Source organism: Dama dama, chromosome 33, assembly GCF_033118175.1.
Source record: "Dama dama isolate Ldn47 chromosome 33, ASM3311817v1, whole genome shotgun sequence".
Classification (NCBI taxonomy): Eukaryota; Metazoa; Chordata; class Mammalia; order Artiodactyla; family Cervidae; genus Dama; species Dama dama.
The window spans coordinates 29,943,320-29,962,744 of record NC_083713.1 but is presented as its reverse complement, the minus strand read 5'-3'; the positions used below and the strand labels follow the sequence as shown (position 1 = coordinate 29,962,744).

The window sequence follows — 19,425 nt, the reverse complement described above, 5'->3', positions numbered from 1 at the left end:
GATACTTCTGACTCTCTCTTTTGCCATTTTTATGTAGTCTCTATTTCTGCTTTCACTCAGGCCTGATTCACAGATACTGGCATTAACCAAAAATGCGGAGCTAATGATTGATGTCGTGAATAAGCCAGACTCTTTCTGTCTGTGATCAATAGTCCATGAACAACAACAAAAAAAATGTTTGTCAACAAACAGAGTGTTCCTGATCTGCCCCAACTGACTATGACCCATTGAATGGGATGTGTTTTGTGACCTATTTTGGATTACTGGACCTCAAACCTTGACCTCAGTGGAGTGGAAGGCTTTGCTGACCACCATCCTACACAGAAGCATTTGTTGTCTGAATCCTCTGGATAGGCATATCTTGTCCACTCTTTTAGTTTTTATCCAGGTGGAACAGAGGCTAAATCCAGACTAATACCCCGTCAACACATCATACCGTCAGCCGCACACCGTTCTCCGTATCTGTCACTCAGAGATGTGAATCCTTCAGCGCAGGAACACTCATAACTTCCTTTGGTGTTATGGCAGATCTGGGGACAACTCCCAAATTGCATACATTCATTGATGTCTGCAGGCAAAATAAAACCAAGTGGGCAACATCTGCTTAGAGCCCATCCCTTCCTTAGAGATCCTGCTTCTGTTTAAATCCATATTCACAAGCAATAAGGATGAGAAAAGTGCAGATGAACACAAGTCATGATGCCAACATTTGCAGAACACTGACCAAACTTCAGATACTACTTCACATGCATTTCAAGTTTTTCCCTCATTTAATCTTCCAAAACGACTCTCTCAGGTATGGACTGTTATTGAACCCAAAGTCCCAAAGACCAGATTTAAACAGAAGCAGTCTGACTCTGTACAACAGCAGAACAAGATTTTCCCTTTGGGGAAGCAGCTGTTGTGCCACTGATATTTGGTACCACTTCCCTCCTGCTAAGTGGCTCCAGGAAGGGGCGGCACGGATTTGGCTTTTTCAATTGAGTTCTTAGGCATCAGCCCTCAAAAGAACTATTCTAATCATCTGAGTATGGTACATCATGAAATAGGAACAGTAAATTCAAATGACCAAATACACCTAAAATCCTACTTGATATTTACCATCTTGGTAAGCGTCCCATCTTAGAACTCATTTACATAAGTCTGACATATGGAGGGGTGTAATAGATATGTATTGTCTGAAGAAAGGCAGACTTGTGTTTGTTAAAAAGAAATTTTGATCTCACACACTGATACAATAAGGAGCCATCATCACCCATGCCTTCATTCATCACATCAGTTTCACAGACATTACTGAAGATGAACGATCACCCAGTGCTATGCCAGACACCGATAAGACAGCATGGGAAAAAAGCAACTGGCATGAGCTCAGCCCCATGAAGGGAATTGAACCATGTTTAATAAAAGGGAATGAGTGGAGAACCTAAAAAGCACAAGGTTCTCCTAATAGGAACTGGAGGAAATATACTCGACCTTCACAGAGGTTTCTGTCAATACTATCGGCTTTGAATCCGGGTCTACAGGAGCAGATGAATCCTCCTTCACGTAACTGGGTACAGTTGTGTTCACACAGATTTTCAGCACATGATCTGTCTTTTCCTCTATCTGAAATGCAAAATCCCAGCATCACAAATGAAAGATACAAAGCAGATCAAGCACAAGTGAACACTCAAGTGGCCCATCAGAAGAACACCTACAGATGGACCGTAGCCCACCAGGCTCCTCTGTCCATCGGATTCTCCAGGTAAGAATACTGAAGTAGGTTGCCATGCCCTCCTCAGGGGCTCTTCCTGACCCAGGGATCAAACTCGTGTCCCTTACATCTCCTGCATTGTCAGGCAGGTTCTTTACCACGAGTGCCACCTGGGAAGCCCAGATTTTATATATATATATATATATATATTTCTAATATATATATATATAGCAATATATAGCATATATATACACATACATATAAATAGAAGGCATTGACCCTGTTTTAAAAAAAAGGAGGAGGAGAAAAGGAAATGAAAAGGAAAGCAAACGGATGAGCAGCACCCAAGAACTGGTATTTAAAATGAGAATTCTATGTCTTAGTCAAACTAGCCCAATGCAGCAAGACTGAATTCCATCACAGATCCGCTTAATATCTGAAAAGAAATGTTGCCTCCGTACCACATTAATGCCTGGGCTACCTAGTCCCCTTAAATAAACCCTGCTTTTAATTAAATGTCATTTGAATAGATCTGAGAGAATAGCATTGAAATATGTATATATATCAAGTGTGAAACAGATTGCCAGCTCAGGTTGGATGCATGAGACAAGTGCTCAGGGCTGGTGCACTGGGAAGACCCAGAGGGATGGGATGGGGAGGGAGGTGGGAGGGGGGATCAGGATGGGGAACACATGTAAATCCATGGCTGATTCATGTCAATGTATGGCAAAAACCACTACGATATTGTAAAGTAATTAGCCTCCAGCTAATAAAAATAAATGGCGGTGGGGAGAGTACTATGGTGAAGAACCTGCCTTCAGGGTAGGAGACACCAGTTCGATTTCTGGTCCAGGAAGAGCCCACATGCCATGGGGCAACCAAGGCTATGCTCCACGACCACTGAGCCCGTGCTCTAGAGCCTTCGAGCGGCAACTACTAGAGCCCACGCTCCACAAAAGCAGCCCCTAATTGCTACAACAATGAAGACCCAGCACAACCAAAAATATAAACAAACAATTCCTCAGCAAGGAAGTTACCTTAAAAAGAAAAGGTACTATGGCTGATTTTAAGCCTTTTAATTTGCACAGGCAACTGAAAGAGAAACCAATGCTTGACCCAAGCCTAACTTGGAAATACCCCAAAGTCCTGGAACCACTCACATTGTCAGTTAGTCTCCAGGCATCAGAATCAGCCTCTCGGTTCTGCAAATTCCCTCATGTTTATGCCTTTTAAATATTTAATTTAAGTCACATTATTATGTCAAAAACTCCAATCCTATTGAGAAAGTGTGTCAAACAAATGGCAAATCAACTAAATATGGTTGGTTCTTCATCTTCCTTTGTAACCCACCCAGAAGAAAATTTTGCCAGGAAATCCTTGAGGGGCCTCAGAAAAAGGCTAATAAAGCCCAGGAAGTTGGAAGCATGTGAAGCTAACTCATGTTACCAAGTCCAGACTTGTAGGGTTTGAAGAACTTCCTCCTTTTTCCTAAAAAGAAACTGAGGCCTAGCAATGTTAGTATGTACTCTTAAGCGGAACAGCTAGTGGCAGAGGAAGTGGGAGCCAGTTCTTCCAGTCTGGAGTCCCAGGCCTATTCCAATTCTGCCCCTGCCACTCTGGTGACCTCAAGCAAGTTATTTAAACTCTCTGAGCTTTATTTTAGACATAACAGCAGTAATCCCCTGGAGCTAATTTAAGTAACAAATTAAAGAATGTATGTAAGGCTTCCCTGGTGGCTCAGTGGTGAAGAACCATTTGCTAATGCAGGAAACACAGGTTCAATCCCTGGTCGGGGAGGATCCCACATACCGTGGGGAAACTAAGCCCATGTGCCACAACCAACTACTGAGCCTGTGTTCTAGCCTGGAAGCTTCAACTACTGAAGCCCACACACCCTAGAGCTTGTGCTCCACAAGAGAAGCCACTGCAACAAGAAGCCCACACACTGCAATGAAGAGTAGCCCCCCTCTCCCTACAACTAAAGGAAAGCCCCCGCATGGAAATGAAGAACTGGTGCAGCCAAAAATATATAAATAGATAAAAACTACATATATAAAAAAAAAGAGTGTATGTGAAAGCATTTCATAAATGCTATACAGGACTACCAAATTATTAGCATGCCATTCCAACATTCACTTCATGTTAAGCTAGAATCATCCCTTGTTTGTGTGCATCACACTTTTCCTATACAAAAATCCTCTCTTAAAAGTAAGTGTTCCTTCCAAGGTTTCCTGTGACATATCTATTCTTTTAAAAATATTTTTTTAAATTTATTGGCAGTGCCAGGTCTTAGTTATAGCATATGGGATCTTTAGTTGCAACATGTGGGATCTAGTTCCCCAACCAGGGATTGAACCAGGCCCCCTGCATTGGGAGCACAGAGTCTTAACCACTGGACCACTAAGAATGTCCTGACATCTCCATTCTTACCAACTACTCTTCCCCTCTGTGCCAAAGATACTGCATTTGGCTTAAGAGGAAAAAAAAAATGTGCAAACTAAGAAACAAAATAAACAGCTTTAAGGTGCTGACAGCTACCTAGTGAACTGGGAAGAGGATGTGCCTTGCAGCTAAGGAGACCAGAGTTCAAATCCTGACTCAATTTCTTAATGACAGGGAGACATGGCCAATTTATTTAACCTGTAGGGTGGCTTCCTCATTTGTTTAAAAGAGAGTTACAGAGACATAAACAATTCCTAACTCACAGGCTTGTTACATGGATAAAATGAAATAGTCCATGCAGTATTCAGCACAATGTCTGGTATAGAAAAAGTATTCAATAAAGAAACACAGCATGTAAACTAAAGACAAATGTGGTTACTGTTTACTTTATGTTATTGCAAATTTTTCAGTAAGGTAACCTGAGTTACTACCATGAAGTACAAAAATAATTATTTACTTACTGCATCCCATCTCATCGAAATTGTCACCACAGTCATTAACATGATCACACACCCGGTGCTGTGGAATGCAACGCCCATTGCTACACTTAAATTCATCCGGTGTGCAAGGCCTAGGAGTTGGTGCTACACCTATAATTTAACAATAAGTTCAAGTCAAAATATTATCTTCTGTGAAACAAGATGCTTCCTTCTCTAGCAGAGACAGTGTTTCTCACAAATAAGCTGGTGCTTCCCTACAATTCCTGGTCTCCCTTGCAGTTAGCTTGGGGGCAGATCCAACCAACGGACTATGAACGTAATGGACATCTGTCACTTCCAGGCCTAGGAAGTAAGGAAACTGTTTCCTCCATTTCTCTCTTCTCCCGTCTCAGCAACCTTGAAGACTATGCGTTCCAGATGGCTTAATACAGGATGAAGGGGGCTGCCTGACCTTCCTCAAACTTTAGGCCTCTGCTGGTATAAGCCACTGAAATGTTGCAGTTCATCTACTGCGATGCCTAGCAGTGATTCCTCTAACATCCTCCTCCATGGGAAGAATTTTAGCTTCCTATCCCTTTCTTCCACTCTGGGATTTGATCATATCCTACAAATATCTGGCATGATTAATAGAGGAAGTGGAAACAGAAGAGGAAAAGGCAAACCTGCCCCAGTTTTTAAAAAAGGTTTTATTTCGAGGCTTTCATTCTTTTGTGTTATGCTTCAAACAAACATATTAACAATGTTATAACCATTGATTCATCCTGCCCCAAAAAGGGGAAGGAGAGGGAGGGTACAAACTTGAACATGGCAATAGGATCAAAGTCTGCCTGACACAGGATGGCAACTGGCAGTAAGCATTCTAAGGCCACATCAATATAAGGAATAGAGAGTAGAAAAGCATTTATCTAAATTTCCCCAGATAATATCCTTTTAGGAAAAAAGTAATTGGACTCAGGATAAATAACCGTCCTCACTGACTTTTTCTAGGTAAATTAAATTGCCCAGAAAATTAATCAGCCCTTTCCTTCAATGGATATATGGAAAACAGTCTCAAAATGGAAAAGCACAGATTTCTCAACACCTAAAATATTAAATGCAGCCATTTATCTCGTAAAATAATCTATCATTTTTCTCTTCTGGGAAATGCATTTTCATTTTAAAGAAGGATATTAGATAAGCCCTGTGAACACTAGTGCTGCCTTATTCAACATGAGCTTTTCAGCAGGACACTGAGAAGTTCCCATCCCTAGATGAACAATTAGAAGCTCTAGGCTGAAGAGTGACCAAACCTCATCTTTGAAAAGAGATAAACCATTAGTTTTTCAAGTGGGACTCAAACCACTATTTAGTATTTGTTCTCACTTCCTTAAGGAACTTTCCAACTTCTGGTTCAAATGAAACAGGAAGAATGGGGATGGGCTGCACCTGAGTACTGTGTGTTTAGGGAGTCTTGCAAACAATGTCCATGGAGATCTGCAGTCATATGCACAACTCAAGCCTCTATAGAACAAACTGAAATCCCTGAGGGACATTTTGTGGACTGCAGACAATTGGGGGCCTTTCTTTTTCCCTTCTCCCTTTTGACTTTTGCTTACAGAGCTCCTCTTTCTCATCACTTCCATCTCCACAGTCATCCTCCTGGTTGCACACCTCATGACGATAAATGCAGCGATTGTTGTCACACCGGAAACGGTATGGTGAGTCACAGGCAACATTTACTAGAACACAAGATGAAAAAGCAAAAGCTTACGTTCAGAGTAGAACATAAGGGTCAATATCTAAAAACACTCCTGTTGCCAGCACCAGGCTTGGGCTTGCTTGATTCGCCCCTTATTGGCTTATTTGATTAACCAATCGACAAACACATCTTGAGAGTCTCGTTGACACCCTGGTGCTCCACTACATACCAGGTTCAACTGGGGAAAAGAAAGACACAGTCCTTATCCTCATGGGACTTTTATTCTAGCAGAGAAACCAACTTCACAAATTAACCATTCAACTACAACTGTGGTAAGGGCCCCAAAGGAAACATGCAATGAAAGCATCTCCTGGGAAGATCTGATATAGATCTAGGGGAGGAGGGATCAGAAGAGGCTTCACATGGGAAGTCTGGGTCAGGAAGAAGATGGCAGGCTTCTGGACCTGAATAAAAGATCTCTGTGGCTGGAGCACAGAGTGAGGAGGACAACGGTGGCCGGGAGGTTGGAGAGACCAGCAGGACCATACATGAACTCTCATCCTAACAGCCAGGAGCTCACTGTTCGTCCCTCTGACTACAGTCCAGAAAATGAAGTCTTCTCATTAAAGTTCTACACCGTGATGGAATTTCCTTCCTCAATTTCCTCACCTATTACTTTCAAAGTTGACATCTCAAAGCAAACACGGACTCATTCTGTTACCCAGAGTTAGATCTCTGGCTGATGCTCATGCCCCTGTGAGGAACCTACAGGTAAAACCCAGGGCCCTTGGTTAGAACAGGGACATGATCCTCTATGCATGTACCAGGCATTCAGAACCCAACACACAGGTGTTTTCCTCTTTCCCATGGACGACATGGGCTGTTTGATTTTCCTTCTGCCTTGGTACCACACACAGGAAGCAAGAGGAGAGATTTTTAATGAGGTTGAGGGGAAAAAAGAACAGCTGTAAAAGTTGGTTCTTGGAAGTATTGTTAATAGAACTTCACAAGGATTATATGTGGTGAAAGGCAAATATAACATTATAAAACAGCGCTGATCACTTTTTCATGTAGCTGTGTCTCTGCCTCCCCAAAGTTCAATCTTTCTAACTATGGGCACTTTATCTTATAGTGGGAAACAACTTTTCCAGGACTTATCTGACAGTTACACATGTTTAAGGTCTTTTTCAAGATTCTGCAAGTGAAAAACAAAACAAACTATTGTTAGTTCCTTAGAAGAAAAGATGTGGCAAGGGAAATACTGGGGTGCCACTGGGAAAATATAATGTAATTTGTATTTTAATTATATAATATAATTAAATTCTCTTGATGGAAGGAATATTCTGATATATTATTTTCTAGAGTCAAATCATAAAATTGAATAATGAGGGCTAAAATTAATAGTGGGGAATCTAGGAAATTGAATAGAAGAGGTGATGAGAACCTCAGAAGTGAATTACAGCTAAATGAGACTAAGAATTAAGAGTTTCAAGAGGATTGGAGGGCTTCTACTTATGTGACAGTCTTAAGCTTGGCTTGTATCTGAATCACCTGGTGGGTGAGGGAGGGGTTGCGGAGGTGGGTGGGCAGCTTACTAATGCAGAGACTGCTGGCCTCCACTGCCAGAGATTCAGATTGGGTAGATGTGGGATGGGCCCATGAATCTGTGTTTCTAACAGGTCCCCAGGTGATACTGACTCTCTTAGTAACAGAGATGATGCCTGAGATCTCCAATGACTCAAGGCATGGAGCAAAATGATCAAAACAAACTTATGTTCATTCACTTTGCTAAAATCAGCAGTTTCCAACCAAGAGACCAAATTAAAACCTAAGGAGCTTTTTCGGTATATTTTTGCCCAGACCCAAAATGTCCTTGGACATTGATAGGTCTAAGCCTGAAGTGGGACCAGAGCATGTGCTTCCAAAGCACTTTTCCCCAAGGGATTCAGATGGGTACCCACATTGAGATTGACTGATTTAAAAAATAAATATGCATCATACAACAGAAAGGAGTTAGATGGGCTTGAATTATGATGTAAAGTGAAGTGAGTTTAAAGATTAACTGGTTTTAATATTTCCTAAAGGGGTTCTGTGAAGCTCTAGGGGTTTGGCAGAAGTACTCTGAGAGGCACCGAAAGTGGGGTGGAGCAGGAGAGATACACACTCCACCGTAACTCAGACTTTGACCACAACAGACCTGCTTTTATTTATGTGTGTTGGTTTTCCAACAATCTCTTTTGAGGACACTGTTTTCAAAGGCCACAAAAATGTGTAAAACAATGGATGTCTGCCCAACTTTCTCATGTCCCAAGTAGAAAACTAAGCAGGAAGGCCAAGTTAAAGTGCACTAATCAGATCATGTGTCCAACAACACGAAAGTTGTACAAATGTCCCCCCACTTATGCTCCACATAAGAAACATTGACAACAGCACCCCTCAATCTCTCACTCACAGCACAGATGAAGTTCTTCATCGGAACCATCTCCACAGTCATTATCACCATCACATTTCCAAGATGAATGGATACAAACGTGATTTTTACATTCAAACATAGTAGCTGGACAGTATGCACCATTGGGAAAGCGGGTGGCTGTTGGTGGGGAGGAGACATATTCAAATTATTAGAAAAAGATACTTTCTCGAAAGCTAGTTGGATATTTCTCCTTTTATAGAGAGAATTCTCCTAATATAAAGCGTTCCATTATAGCTTGCTCTTTCCTGATTCAACCACACAAGTACTGCGGCCTTAAACCGTCTGAAATTCTGATGGAATGTTTCTTAAGGATAATTGACTAAGCCCAATATTTAATGACATGAGTCATTCTATGAACAGCATTGGGTTTTTCCTTTTTCAGGTAAGTGAAACTTTTCAGCAATGCCAGAACTGGTTTTTCCTATCATACATTTAAAGTCTCTTGGAAACCAAGGTTTTAAGATGTGGCAACCACATGATCAACAAAATCCATCATAGATAAGCATCAATAGTTAATATTTATTCAGTGGTTCAAAAAGACTAAAATACAAATGATCATATAGGCTTTATACTTTTAAACAATTTTATATCCCTTTGTTACAATTCAGAAAATGCTTAATGCTAGAACTTCAATGTGGTTGAATACCCATTTATTCATTGCTTGAATATTCTTTTCCTGCCAAGTTTTATCTGATTAATGATTTGTAGAGTAGTTGATAATATATAAATACTTTCATCACCACAGACATAATATATTCTCTCTATATATATATATATTATTTGAAATATTATTAGTGAAATGTACTTGAATGACAACTGTGAAATATATAGACATGAAGACTCAAGCTCCATGTCAATTGATAATTATCAATGACTGCTAAATAGAAAATATCTATGACCTTTCAATCTAAGAAGCGGTGGCTAATGGGTCTAAACAGCCATAACCATACCAATTGTCTAGAAACTTACGACAATTGGCTTCATCAGAGGCATCGTGACAGTCAGCCAACCCATTGCACTTCAAATGTTCAGAAACACAGTGCCCACTATCACACTGAAAATATCCAGGACGGCAGGTCATCATCTCTGAAAAGGAAAGAATGTTATTTCGAAGGTGCCTTGGTATTCTCGGACAAGTCCTAGCTCTGTGGAGGGTAGTAAGTATTCTATCGCATTCCTATCCATACCCAGTGACTGGCTCACAACAAACCCACAACTTGTGGTTAGTGAGTGAGTAAACTCTCAAAAGTTACACCTTCCCCATTCAAGATATGGAGATGGAGGTACCAATCTCTCCTCTAGCTAAAATGAGATTTTAAAAACTCTCTTGTGATTTTCCCCTATTATTGATCTAGAATGCTCTAAGGTAATCATAAGTCATAGAAAGTACAGAGAAGAAGGTACTGTCATGCTAAGGTTTATATATTACCTAAAATACACAAAAATCATCTTACTCTATAAAACCTTACAAACACACATTGGAAGTCCCTGTTGTTTCGTGGCTAAGGCATGTCCAGCTCTGTGTGACCCTATGGACTGTAGCTCGCCAGGGTCCTCTATCCATGGGATTTCCCAAGAAAGAATACTGAATTCCCTATTCCCCTCCAATATGCTGATCCTAGTACAAGACTCTACGGGGAGCCCCTCAAATTGCTGTAACAGTTACCGCAGTCCCGCTCATCTGAGTTGTCCCCACAGTCGTTGACTTGGTCACAGACCCATCGAGAAGGAATACAGTTCTGATCATCACACCGAAACTCACTCTCTGTGCATTTCCGGGGGGCTGAAAAGGAAAGCCACGTGGCCATTGGAGGGCACCAGGAGTCGTACACAGTGGACTGGCCTAAGTGTCCTCTGTGCCCAACCCCTCCTGTGCCCCAAGTCCCAGACCATCCAACCTGCAAAAATAGACTTTTCACTTCAATTGTAAGTCTGTTTTTTAGTCAGCTATAATTGCAGGTGAGACCAGCACCCTGATTCTCTCCACAGCCCATACTTTCTCATTTCCAAAAGGAGACTAAAGTTAGAGTATATTTCATGTTAGTTAATCTGAAATTGACACATATCATAAGGCAATGATGTAAATCACCTCAAGTTCTTTTTGAAAAAAAGATGTTGTTGAGTGTAAATAAATTAACAGACAAAAGATATACCTGCATAGATATTCTTTTCCTAGAGAGTGATTACAATCTGCTAAGGAGAAGATGAAAAGTAGAAATGTACCAGTCAGAAAGCAAGAGATCAGACAGCCATCATCCTCCCCTTTGAGGATGGCATTGACAGTTGAGTTACAAAGAGCAGACATCACCACTCCAATGGCACATGGGAAAGAAGGACCCCGAACACTCACCACAGTTTTCCTCATCGGAGTGGTCTCCACAGTCATTTTGCCCATCACATCTCCAGCGAAGAGGGATGCAGCGGTGATTTGTACACCGAAATTCCCCAGAAGGTTTGCATGTCATCGACTCTGCAAATCACAGTCATTGCAAATACTTCAGAAGCCCACGGGCAAGGAATGCCAAAGCAGTACTGGCTCTTGTGAGATGGTCTGAGGCTTACGCTACCATAGTCTTAAAACTCCCAGAAAGAGGAATGCCAGCCACATTCACTGTCAATACTCCTCTTTAGGCTAAACTGAACCTATCCTATTATTTGAAACTAAATCCATTCTCTTTTGTAGAAACAGTTCCAAAAATGATTTGGTCCCTGGCTTGTAATTTGCAACAAAGGCCTGGAAAGGAAAATTAAGTGATGCTGCCAGCAAACAAAACATGTCCATTACATTGTCTTTAGGTGATTAGATTCAGTGTTATTAAAATAACTCATTATCTTTCCTACCTCTCTTCCTACCAAACCCAACACACACTTTGTTTTTAAGCTAGAGAATATGCCTAATCTTGGAAAATTCCATTAATTCATTTGGCCTTTTTTGTCCATAGACTCTTTCTATATTGCCAAACACAAAAGATGTGGAAGGTCAGAAAGACATTCGAAATATCAAAACCTCCAAATAAGAAATATTCTGATTCTGAAATATCCTTTTTAGAGATACATATCAAATCTTTTCTCTACCTCCTCCCTCCCATCCATTTCAATCAATCTTTAAGATAAGACAAACTTGTCAAATGTAAAATAAGAATTTCCCATTTGGGAGAAATTACACAAATTCCTAATATCTTCACATTTGGGGAAAGATTTCATTTAAGATGATATAAATGAACCTCCCAGTACCCCTGTAAAATGCTGGGATCCCTATAAAATCGCTGTAAAATGCAACATGTTATTAGAGGCAAACAAAGGAAGGATGACATGGGAAACCCAGCCTCCCCTCCGAGTAATCTGCTCATCCCGCCCCCCCCCCCCGCCGCCCCTCCTACCACAGTCCTGCTCATCACTGTCGTCCCTGCAGTCGTTGACACCGTTGCACACAGCCCACTTCGGGATGCAGCGGTAGTTTGTTTTGCAGCTGAATTCTGTATAGTTATTGCAGCGATAGGAGGGGCCCACTGAAAAGACAGGAGGGAGCAAAGTACGAACTGTTAAGTCGTGGTCCTGCCAGGAAACCAAAGACACCTTTCCACAGTGACCCTGTTATCAACCAAACAGACTTTGTCTGTTTGGCAACTGTGTCTCTTTTGTGCTTAGTTGCTCAGTCGTGTGACTGACTCTCTGCAGCCCCATGGACTGTAGCCCCACCAGGCTTCTCTGCCCATGGAATTTTCCAGGCAAGAATACTGGAGTGGGTTGCCAGTTCCTACTCCAGGGGATCTTCCCAACTCAGGGATCAAACCTGCATCTCTCGAGTCTCCTGCATTGGCAGGTGGGTTCTTCACCACTGAATCACCTGGGAAGCCTGTGTTTCCTTTAGGTGTCATTTGTTCACTAAGAGTAGAAAGATAGAGACCTTAGGTTTTCTCAACATGTCATTACCACTCATTTATGTTGTGGTCAGACTGCTGGCGAGGAATGGGGTGAGATGGGGGAAAAGGTACCCTGGTACATTTTTTTACTGGGTTTGAAGTTAAAAAAAAAAATCACTTCACATGAGGTTCAGGTCCCTCATTCACCTTTGCTGTCTCTCACCAGCTTTCTCTGAGGCTCAAAACAGAAGGTGCAAGATAAAAATGTAAGTTCTTTTATCATATGCTGTAGTTAGACATCCCGTGGGCAGAGACCAAGAATCCGCCATTTGAGCCCCAGGGGTGTGGTTCCAGCTGCATTCTTGGGGAGAGCGAAGAGGGAGCATGCCACAGGGCTACAGCAGGCGCTCTGCACTCCCTCTCCGGCCACACGGAGCTGCTCGCAGGCCAGACCCGCACACAGAACTCACAGCATTCCTGCAAGGGCTCGTCTGAGTAGTCTCCGCAGTCGTTGTCTACGTCACACTTCCATATCTGCGGGATGCAGTGGCCATTCGCACACTTGAAGTAGCCGGGCGGGCAGGTCCTGCCGGCGCAGTGGGAGCTGTCCTCGTCCGAGTTATCGTCACAGTCGTCCTCCATGTCACACTGCCAGGATTCCGGAATGCAGCGTTTGTTGGCACACTGCCATTCGTAGGACTCACACTGGTGATGCTCTGCAAGTGGTGGCATTTGGTTGTCAGTTTGGAAGGCTTCAGGAACAGAAGCCCCTAATTTACACTAACGGATCCCGTAGAACTCCACGATACTTTCCTTTTAGAGGATTTATGGCCTAATGCACTTATTACTAACCAGTAACACTACACGGGCCGATAGTCCATTGACTATTACCATCTCCTACATTCTTAAAGACCTTTTTTTTGCGTGTAACATTAGAGGATGAGGATTGACAGCCTACTAAATTCACTTTCTCTGGTACCTGTTGCCCTAATGGACAATGGTTTTCAAACTTTGTGTTTGTTGCTATTATTGATGTGCTACTTTTGCTTTGGAGGGTTGTTTTTTGGGTTTTAGTGGAGTTTTTTTTCTTTTTTCTTTTTTTTTGAGAAGGTGCTTTTTAAAACTGGAGACATAAATAAATATCACAACTGAGAGTCCCTGTTTAAAATGTGGGAATCCCTGATTTCACCCTCAATATTAGCTCTTAAAGAAGACTCTATACACAGTACACGGCAAAGAACCACCAAAATAGACAACTTATAGATGTGGGATGGACTCTGAGTTGTCTTTTTCCTCCCCCAGGATTTTGGACCAGATTTTGATATGACATTCAGAAAACCCCCACAGAACCATGATCATACATAATCAACTACAGAAGTGGGCAAAGAATGTAGAAAGTGATTCCACTCACCACAAAGCACAGGGTCTTCATCGGACCCATCAGGGCAATCCTGACGCAAATTGCATAGGGAGTGTGAGTTGGTGCAGTTGCCATCATTGCACTGGAACATTCCTAATGCACAGAAGCGCTGCGGGCAAGTGACAGGTTCATCAGAACCATCCAAGCAGTCTCTCCGCCCGTCACATTTCCACCAGATAGGAATACACCTGCACAAAGGAAACAGCGCTTCTCTTAGCAAAGTGACAGGCAGTTAGAAGAGCAGGCAATGACCATCCAGAGAGAAGAAGGCAAAGCTGAATTTCAAGCAATGATATGCAAGCATTTTATCATGGCCCAAGAAGAGGATCAATTCAACCTTTGTTACTGTGTCATAATCTTCAGAGAAAACATAACTAGGTTAGATAGAACAGGTGTGTTAAGACCTACCACACGCTGAAAAAGTGCTTTGAGCATGATGACCAAATTCCTGCCACAGCCAACAGTAAGTGTGTGTTCAGAGCCGTGGTTCTGGGTAACGGATGGATGGTTAGAGCTATCAGTCAGAGGAAGAGATGATATTAGGCTATGGGCTGGGAAGCTGGAGGCACTACCATTTGTTGAGAGTCTACATCGTGATGGGGTATGCTAGATTCCTAATCTAGGATTCTTTACTCAATCATCAAAATAATCGGCCACTGAATCTTAGATGCTATGGTTTGCATAACACCTCCTCTTAACCTCACTCTCTGACTCTGAACCCCCAGTCATCGAGGGCTATACCCACTGTGAGGGAAATAATCTGTGACTGTGTTTCATAACAAATACAAATGATCAAAAATAGATTTGTGTGACCCTCGATCCTCTAGCAAAGTTAACTGAGGAGCTAGGCCAGCATGTGTTTGAAAAAGATGGGGAAATTGTATCGTTCCTAAGGACCGTTTCTCAATGTACACTTACGTACATTCTTGACCCTGAGACTTTGGGCAATTCATTAAAAATAAAACACACACAGTTTGCTTCCTTGTTACAGATATGAAAATTTGCATGCCTGGGTGTAACTGTTTGGTTCCTAAAATGCCTCATTTCATGGAGGAAATTATCTGAAGTTGGAGACCTCAGACTGAAGTTGGAGAGTTGGAGATAGTCTTGGTGCATCCCAAATGAGCCATGTTAATTAGCCAAAATCTTGTTCATTGGAAAACTCTAATCCCCAGGGGCCTTGAAGTTCAATGTGCGTCCAAAGGCTGGGGAGGCAGTGGGGAGAGGGAGGAGCAAGCCTTACATTTCACTGTTGGCACATAGGAATTGGGTGCTAGAGCACATGGGTAGGCACTGGGTGCTGTGACCATGCTGGACGGTATAGAAATTGTCTGGACACTCGCAAGTGAATCCAGCACCTCCTTCTTTGATGAGGCAGAGATGAGAACAGCCACCATTGTTCGTACCACAGGGATTAGCCACTAGTGAAAGAAGGGAGAAAATATATGTTCATTCACTTAAAGCATGGACGAACTGATTACTTGCCACATAAAACTCATCACCTCTTAGTAAAAAAATCATTACCCCAGATACATGCTTTTTCAAAAAGTTCATAAAGAAGACATATGGTAGAGCTGTGTTAGCAACCCTGATGCTGATACTGTAAACTGATTTATGTGCAGAAGTGAGGCTTACTCACTGCTAGAAAAGATCTCTCTAAGTTCCCTGGTAGTCCAGTGGCTAAGACTCCACACTCCCAGTGCAGGGGGCACAGGTTTGATTCTTGTTTAAGGAACTAGATCCCACATTCCATTAAAAAAGAAAGTTCTTGAAGAGCAAGTGGGAGGTTTAGCATGCACCCAGAACCTAAGTTAAAGTTTTACTTTCCAACAGATGCTATATTCTCTCATCCTAAGGATACAGGCAACAGAAGTTGGCCCAGAATCAAGTTGACAGATAAACTGAGCAACATCTATACTAATTTTCTGGACTGCCACTCAGAGGTAAAGATGAATTTGAACTTCTGCTAAATAATATGAAGAATATTACCTTCCAGAAAAAAAGTTTGCCAATTCTCATATTTCCTAACTTCCAAGTTTATCATACGTTTATGATAAATTATGCTTAACATATATTTCCTAACTTCCAAGTTTATTAAGACAACATGATCTAGCAGGCCCACAAAATTCACTCTATCCCCAAAGAATATTCCAGAACTTGGCTAGATATCAAATGCAAATAGCCATTTAATAAATGATATTTTATGGTTACTATAACTTTCCTTTAAGTGTTTCTTTTCATTATTTCAGTAGATTGATCTTAGTAAAGAAATGATTCTTATAAATACATCCATGTGATTATAATACATTTCTTAAGTGTTATAATTTATTGTGGTTATACAGGAAAGTCTTTATTTTTCAAAGGTGCTTTCTTAAGTAGGACTGAAATGTCAAGGCAACATATAACAACTGTTCATTCTTATTTAAACAAAAAACCCAAGATCTTTAAGAATATAGCAGGTACTGTGAAAAAGAATCATCAGCAGCCTTTTCCAGAAAGAGGGGAATAAACTCTATACCTTTAATTTCCATCCCCTCAACTCCTAACATTTGTTTCATAGAAAACATTAACAAGTAACACCATTTCTGGTATAAATTATGATACTAATGATTAAAAAAATTAAAAAAAAAACAAGAGCAGCATGGACAAGACCCTAAAGTAACTGTGCAAAAACTTCTGAGTAACTGTGCAAAAACTTCTGAGTCAACTACTCACCAAATGGCTGCCTGTAAGGATGATACACACGGATATCATACGGCCTGTGTGTTACGTTCAACAGCGCCACTCTATCTGACCCATTGTATTTGTTTCCCTTTTCAACTGTCTTTGTATTCCAATCTGTCCAATAAATGGTGTCTTCAAAAATGGTAATAGCAAAGGGGTGAGACAGCGTGCCAGTTTCATAAACCGTGTGCCGATGGCGGCCCTCCAAATCAGAGTACCTAGGGTCACAGGAAGAAAGAGCAACTCAGTGAAGATCATGCCTCTCCTCTAAAGCCTTTAAGGATAGAGGAGCTAACAAATCAATGAAGAAAGTGCTGCCTTCTAGAGGTACTGATATCGTGGAATTTGGCTAGGAAATTATGTCAGAATATTGTTACTTTAATATTTAAAAATCTGGGCACAGACCCTAAAACTCCCACAAAAGGTGGAATGATCTAGCAACTACAAAAGTTGATAACATTAGCCATGGGATGTCAGAAAACTTTCCAAAATATCTTAATTTATGAAAACTTAAAGAAGGCATAGGAAAACCAGAGGTCAATCTTCTGGATCTCTGTTGCTAAGACTGCAGACAAATGACCAGAACATAGTCATTATCTGTTTCTTTTTTAAAAATTCATAAACCAGAAAGCAGTCTTGATCTCTTCTCTCAGTTCTTGCATGATCTCTACATAGTGAACTCAGACACTTTTATGAGTATTTTTTCTCAAGTGAAATTTTTTTCAAGATAAATTTAACAGAATGACACAATTTTTAAAGATCTTGTTTTTTGCATGCAATAGGCTGTTTATCTGGGTACTAGTTCATAAATACCCAGAAGACATTACCATTATCTAACTATGCCATAATTAGCAATGTCTCTGAAATAAACACATATTGCTTGGCCAACAATTTGTATTACATTTTTTACAAGGAGTATTCTTCATTGAACAGTATAATGCTTCCAAGTCTATTTATCACATATTTGGAAGGGAAGGGCAAAGTAAAGGGATAAGGAAATTAAGATGAGTTGAGCACTAGGCTGACTACCATAGGGGAGAGATTACTAGCTGCTTTTTTAGGAGTGTAAGAAGTAAAAGCACCAAGACAAAACTGTGATCTGGATGGCTTCAAAGTTCACACTCTTTTTCTTGTACCATGCCTCAGAGCTCGGCGAACTGCCTACAGGCACTTTAGTTAGAAGCGACCTCAGAGTAACTTTCAACAAACAGGCCAATTAGAAGCTGCCTAGGAATAATACACACACAACCCTGGTGTTAGGAATGAAGAGTTATGCAGTTTGCTTTATTCTTTTCTATGTACTTACTCAATGTAACCCAGGTGGGCGTCTGCCCAGTAGAGTAGATCATTGGTGTAATCAATGGTGAGGCCATTGGGCCACATGATCTTGGTAGAGATAATCAGAGACTTGAGGGTTCCGTCCATGCCTACTCTCCCAATGTATGCTCGGTCACCCCAGTCTGCCCAGTAGACGTGCCTGTTGGAGCAAACACAACATGTCAGTCCCTGAAGCCAGAGGAACTCAGTGGCAAAGACACAAGATTTCTCCAACTAGAGAAACAGAATTTACATCCTACAGAGCATTTCATAAAGGAAAGAGAACAGAAAGGAATGTAAAAGGGGGTAATGTGTAGGAAATGCTCAGGAATGAACATGATAAACTAGAGATTTCAGTAGATTTGACATGGAAAGTCCAGTAAAGGTGGGTTGTTGTTTTCTTAACCATGATTTACTTGCATGCAGCCAAAATATGTAACTTTATAAGTGAAGTGATGTGTCATGGCAAAGAAAATAGCATATGAATATTATTTGAACAAGTCATGCTTCCAGCCATTATACTAAGCCATTTACCGGGTAGAAAAAGCAGAAGACAAATTCCAGCAAGATACTGGCCTTGAGATCACTACGTGAACAGCCTTTTTGGTAACAGAGGTGGAAGAAGGGCGTAAAAGAAGAGCCTGAGATTACAGGAAGACAATACCCATATCGAGGGTGAAGTGCAAGTCCTCTAGGGTTCTCAAAGCAGAAGGTGTTGTTGGCATCCACACAGTGCTCAGCCAACTTGCGGCGGTATCGACCATTGAGGTCAGAGACAGAAAGGCAATTCAGGTAGGAATCCACCCAATAGAGCTTTCTGCAAATGGAGAAGCAGGAGTTAGAGCCATTTCACTTGTAAAGCAACGTACATTTAGCCACACAATTTCCTATCCAAGCACTTTTCCCCCAGGCAAACAATGACAAGAGGAAAACAGTTGACCTTCCTGCAATGAGGCAAAAAAAGATGCAATAATGTGTGCTCGTTTTCCTATTGCAAGGTGATGTCACCTTACAGTAGGGAATTGTGGAGCCACAGAAGGATTTTGGCTTTACTTGCTTCATACAACAAAAGGCATCTTTCCAGGTAATGATTCAGGCTTTACAGGAGGAAGAAAGCAGAAATGAGAGCAATCAATAAGTATCATGAACTACAATTTATATATGGAGTCAAGGAATCTTGTCTCAAGTGCAGCCTTGAGACTGCAAAAGGGAACTCTGAATGCTGGCATCCTTAAGACAAAGAAAAACCTGACGGCTCCCTAGCCTTGTCCCACTAGGCTGGCAAAATGACTTTCTTAACCTGTGCCAAATTTCATTTAATCAAATCACCATTCTTAAAAGTATCCATGACCTTCCAAAGTTCAATACTCCTAGA

At 41.3% G+C, this 19,425-nt stretch overlaps 1 protein-coding gene across 1 annotated transcript in view; it reads right to left on the bottom strand.

The window, feature by feature from the left end:
- LRP2 (LDL receptor related protein 2) overlaps window positions 1-19,425 on the bottom strand; it is a 158,611-nt gene that overhangs the window by 20,130 nt on the left and 119,056 nt on the right. Inside the window, 15 exon segments of the mRNA XM_061135388.1 lie at window positions 437-568; window positions 1,474-1,605; window positions 4,597-4,725; window positions 6,171-6,293; window positions 8,706-8,843; window positions 9,696-9,812; window positions 10,393-10,509; window positions 11,077-11,196; window positions 12,107-12,235; window positions 13,060-13,305; window positions 14,001-14,197; window positions 15,253-15,430; window positions 16,725-16,951; window positions 18,040-18,210; window positions 18,715-18,867. Coding sequence (XP_060991371.1) covers window positions 437-568; window positions 1,474-1,605; window positions 4,597-4,725; window positions 6,171-6,293; window positions 8,706-8,843; window positions 9,696-9,812; window positions 10,393-10,509; window positions 11,077-11,196; window positions 12,107-12,235; window positions 13,060-13,305; window positions 14,001-14,197; window positions 15,253-15,430; window positions 16,725-16,951; window positions 18,040-18,210; window positions 18,715-18,867 — 2,309 coding nt within the window.